General features: G+C 36.9%; 1 protein-coding gene across 1 annotated transcript in view; it reads left to right on the forward strand.

Moving 5' to 3' along the window:
• Window positions 1-1,040: 1,040 nt before the first annotated feature.
• LOC113766522 (integrin-linked protein kinase 1-like) overlaps window positions 1,041-5,311 on the forward strand; it is a 25,831-nt gene continuing 21,560 nt past the window's right edge. The window contains exons 1-5 of the mRNA XM_027310705.1: window positions 1,041-1,687; window positions 2,245-2,319; window positions 2,396-2,500; window positions 4,182-4,267; window positions 5,088-5,205. Of these exons, the coding sequence (XP_027166506.1) occupies window positions 1,268-1,687; window positions 2,245-2,319; window positions 2,396-2,500; window positions 4,182-4,267; window positions 5,088-5,205 (804 nt within the window). The 5' untranslated portion in view covers window positions 1,041-1,267. The remainder of the gene's footprint in view (window positions 1,688-2,244; window positions 2,320-2,395; window positions 2,501-4,181; window positions 4,268-5,087; window positions 5,206-5,311) is intronic.

Consider the following 5,311-nt stretch of genomic DNA (forward strand, 5'->3'; position numbering starts at 1 on the left):
AGCTTCGATTATGTGCCAACTACCATATTTTTGACCAACCCAATGTTATTATTTGTAATTCCTACCCAATTCCTACACGGATGTGCACTACTTTTGCAAAAATTTCATCCTTAATTAATCGAATAAAAATAAAACAAAAATGAGGGAAACATATGAAAATTGAGGGGAAAAAGAAGAAAATGCAAAAAATCAACTAAAGATAATAATATAGAAAAAAACCTTGAAAAGAAAAAATTAAACTTACTAAAATGTTGGAAAACAAGAAAAGTTGAAATTTTCAACTTGTTTACAATCTGCTAAAGATAATAACCTGATAATAATGGTGAAGACTTGAGAAAATCTTGTTGTGGATATTTGGGTTAAAAATGGTTAAGAAGAAAAAATTGAAAAAAAAAATAAGAGAAGAACTTGATGTTTTAATATATTTTTTAGTCAAGTAAAATTCTCAACAAACTTAAGTACAGTCTAGCGGTAAGATTGTCATATTTAAACTTGGAGACCCAGGTTCGAATCTTAGCTACACCATTCTTGATATTTTGTTGAAGAATTAAAAAAACCGCCGGTTCACGGTTCTTAACGGTTCGTCCGGTTCGTCCGGGTTTTAACGGTTCTCCATGAACTTCCGGCTTTAGCATTAGACCGGACCGGTGACATGGCCGGTTCGCGGTCCAACCGGTCGAACCGGCCGGTCCGGTCCGGTTCTGAAAACATTGGTTGCCCGCCCTCGTTTCATCCAACAAGGTCTGATGCGAGAGTTTGGAACCAAATTGGCGCATTTCACAAGTGATGGACAAAAAATGTCAAACCACAAAATTTGAGGATGTCTGAGGCAATTTTCCCTAAATAGCAAGAAGGCACACTACTTTCATATAATTTTTTTTCAAAAAACAAAAGAAGAATTGTACACAATCTTACAAAAATGATCTTCCCCCGCAAAGCCAAAAAGCAGTAAAAGTAACGTCTTTTTCGCTAAGTCAATCCAGGGGATATACCAATTCACCCCACCAAATCTATCCTTTATCACCCCTTTCCTCTTTTTCTCCTCCTTCATTCCTCTTCGATCAGCCTCAGCCTCTCCATTTTCTTCTCTGGCTTTCATTTTCTTCTCCATTTCTCCCTTTTCTTCCTCTTTCCCTATTCCCCCAGCTCGCAATCGGGAGCCGGGGAGCTCTCGATCCATCGAGCCAACCGCGACATTATGCCTTTCTCAAAAACCAAATAAACTAAACGAGTAATTAGTTCAATTTAGGATCAATCAGTTACAGAAATGGATTTAGCAGCGCAGCTGAAGCGGGGAATATCGAGGCAATTCTCAACTGGATCGTTGAGAAGAAGCGGGAAATTCAGTTTTGGGCGGCAGAATTCGATGGATCCCAGGCGGAATAATTTGCGCTTCAGTTTCGGACGCCAATCTTCGCTTGATCCGATCAGGAGAAGTCCGACGAGCGAGGACGGCTTGTCTGTGCCGGAGAATTTGGACTCCACAATGCAGCTTTTGTTCTTGGCTTGTAAAGGAGATGTCGAGGGCCTGCAGGATTTGTTGGATCAAGGGGTTGATGTTAACAGTATTGATTTGGATGGCAGGACTGCTCTGCATATTGCTGCTTGCGAAGGACATGTGGATGTTGTCAAGCTTTTGTTGAGTCGAAAGGCTAATATTGATGCCCGTGATCGATGGGGCAGCACGGTAGATAATTTACCACAGTTTGGTGCTATGCTTCCTTTTGTTTTGTTTTAGGATGGTGCATTGTTTTCTTTTTTTTTTTATTGTGCGGGAATTTTTGTTCTTGAATAAATCTTGATGTTTTGATTTGTTGATTTTCCTGATTGTTGTTGTTAATAATGTAAAGTGACGATTTTGGTACAAGCAAATGTGAGTGTTTGTGTGAATTAGGCAAAGAATTCCAAGATTTTTCTAATATTTGAGAAATGGAAGCTATTTTGTCGTTGGTTTGAGTTGGCATGTTTAATAAATGGTTGAGAGTGTAACTTTTAAAAGTAAATGGTGCATGTTGTGCTTGTTCAACAGGTGCAGATTGTGCAAACATTTTCCCTGCTAAGATTGTCCTAGTTGATGCCGTTAACTTGGTAAAACAGGAAAATGAATGTTGGTAGGAAGAAGCATATGATGCATAACAAGCAAAAGCAGTGGCCTTTCTGTGGAGCAAATGAATAGATGAATGAATAATTATTTTGTTGCTATTATTCAGCTTGTCATTTTGTAAGAGTTCTGCATGGTGACAGGCTGCTGCAGATGCCAAATACTATGGGAACATTGAAGTTTACAATGTTTTGAAGGCCCGTGGAGCCAAAGCTCCGGTAAGTGCAAATTAGATCTTTTTACGTAGAATTTCCTTTCTGATTGATTACTGATATAAGTGAACCATATTCCTAGAAAACCAGAAAGACACCAATGACTGTTTCTAATCCTCGGGAAGTTCCAGAGTATGAGCTCAATCCCATGGATATTCAAATCCGGAGAAGTGATGGTATCTCTAAGGCAAGTTTCATTTCATTTTTCTATTTGCTAATCATTCTTTGCCTGTGAGGCATAATGCTCAATGTGAGAAATTTCAAGTATGCATTAATTGTTTTACCTTGTAGTGGGTTTTTAGCAACTACTTTGTTTTGCATCACGAGGTCTGTCAGACAGCCAGAAATGCTCACTGTCGTGTCTGCATCTATCTGAGGCTTTCATGGAGAAAAACTAAATCTCATAGTGAATTAGCTTCGGAGAAGGTTATTGGAAGTGCTTTTGCTATTCAAGTAGGTGAGGTTGATATCATCTTGCATAAGTTCTTGAAAATTGATATGAGATAGCAAAAGAAAGTCAGTTTCTTACGGTTCTTTGGGTTGAAAATTCTGAATTTATGACTAATGGAGGTTTTAAGAAATATGTTGAAAAGTCAAATGAGAGGATTAGGCATGCATTTGTGAAAGCTTTAAGGAAAAGAGTTGGTCACTAGTTACGTAGTATCTCTTAGTGTTCTGTGAGTGTTGAATCTGCGGAAAGAGGTAATTGAAGCTATGAAGCTTGAATGTAACTAGTTGAAATTCAAATGGTCGTCATGGTTTTGATGAATCTTATTACCAAAATGCTTAGGTGTAGAACAGGCTCTGCTGATCTCTGGACGATAGTGTAATCCTGTATGAATTGTTTTGGATCGCTCAGGAGTGAGAACTCCATATTTTCAAGCCTTCTTGAGAGTAAGCACTGTATTGCACTCCTGATACGAATGTCCCATTCGCATCAACTCCTTTTTTTTTTTTGGTGATGACTGTACCGCACTAATATGCTACAGAGGCTACCTTTTACAACCATTGTTCCAGAACAAGATGATTTCTAAAAGCTATTTTGGAATTTGATTTATTTTTGGGAAGCCTGGAAGTGAGATGTATGAACTTGACAGAACAAATAAGACAAATTACTTAAAAGGCTTGGCTAAAACATTTACTTAATCTGGTTTATTGAACTAATGAAGGATCTCAATACTCTAGTTCTTCAGTCAAAGGGCAGCTATTATCAATTAAATCTAGCCTGGATTACTTTTGATGTTTTAGAGAAGACAAAATTCCAGTTTCTTTGGTTGTAAAACAAACTTCTCTCCAAAGCTTAAAGAAAAACAATTGTTTGGATTACACATTATTTTCACCTTATTTACACAAACTGACTTGCTTGCATCATCAACACATTTTTCAATCACTTTTTTATCTCACATACATCGCATCAAAAAAGTGCTACAGTATTTTTTCACAAAATTATCTCAAATAATTTACTATCCAAACACACATGTTACTGAGTTCGTCAGTGCCTTCTGCAGTTTCTTTCTTAATCTGATTGTTGATTTCTTAATCCTTATTTCAGCTATGTACGTGTCAAGGTAATTTTTCCCCCTTATATGCTAAAACGTCCTTTTTGGAAAAGTTAAACTTCAAATTCTCATCTATAGATTGGTATGGCGTAGCAATATCCATACTTGCATGTACTTCCATTCTGTGTAGGGTAGTTTTGGTGTTAATTATTTGTTTAACAGATGTTGTTGGATTATTCTACTCGCAAGCTATTCTTTTCAAAATTTTGCTTGTGTTAGAAACTAGGTCACGTTATAGTTTGTTGCCAAAACAATTTTTTGGCCCCTTTTTGCTGCAGTGAATTGATTGTGACTTACAACTTTGGACAGGGATCATATCAAGTAGCAAAATGGAATGGCACAAAAGTTTCAGTTAAGATACTTGACAAGGATAGCCATTCAGACCCTGAAATAATGTATGTCCTCAAATTCTACCCATCTTTGAAATATTAGTTTTTTCTGTTCAATGCCTGACAAAACAATTGGTAGGAATGTATTTTTTTGATAACAGTTGACTTTAATAAATAAACATGGTACTCATTCTCTTTTAGAGATGATAAAACTGTTAGGTCTGAGTTATCAGGTCAGGTGCAACCTGTTTTTCCCTTGATGATGGTATCAGATCCCATTGTAGTTCTTTGTTGGCCCTCTCTGCTCCAAAGCCGATATTGTTGTATTTCAAATTAATATCCTATCCTATTTTGGACGTAGAAGACGTGATTTGTTGTGCTTGCACTACTTATAATGGCAAATAACCTGCTAGGCTAAATTCTTTGCCTCTCTAATTGCATCATAATTATAATTGTTAATGTACTTATCCCAACTATACAATCACTCTTCCCAAACCTATACATGCCATTGGAAAAATCTTTGGTTGTTGGTCTTTGCTAATTACTGGCTCTTTCAAGAGCTAGAAATTCAGTCTTTGGCAAATTCTGTATAACTGGCGAGTTCATAGTCTTCCTTGGCTTTGGTTGGAAGTGTTGCTAAGTAATCACTTTTCTTTACGTGTTTTTTCCCTTGAAGTCAGCTCCTGTTCTAAGAACTAATCTATCCTTTCCAAATTTTATTTGATTATTAGTATTTTTCACCTTTGCTCTGGGACATGATATATTACTGTGCTGCTGTTTGGTTATTCAGTCCATTTCGGAGTTGCAGTTTGTAATTGTTTGCTTATGTTCTAAGTTGCTTGGAGGCTATGGCTCTAGTTTTGAACTTTAAATGTTCATGTTGCAGAAATGCTTTCAGACATGAGTTGACGTTGTTAGAAAAGGTTCGGCATCCCAATGTTGTTCAGTTTGTTGGGGCTGTCACACAAGAAATACCCATGATGATACTTCTAGAGTATCACAAAGTAAGTACATGTGTCTAATGCATTTTTCTTTTCAGAAATTTGGTTGAGCCATTAGACCATATCTCCATCAACTTATTTTGGTTGTACCAGTGTACAAAATTGTTTT

This window comes from Coffea eugenioides, chromosome 3, assembly GCF_003713205.1.
Source record: "Coffea eugenioides isolate CCC68of chromosome 3, Ceug_1.0, whole genome shotgun sequence".
NCBI lineage: Eukaryota > Viridiplantae > Streptophyta > Magnoliopsida > Gentianales > Rubiaceae > Coffea > Coffea eugenioides.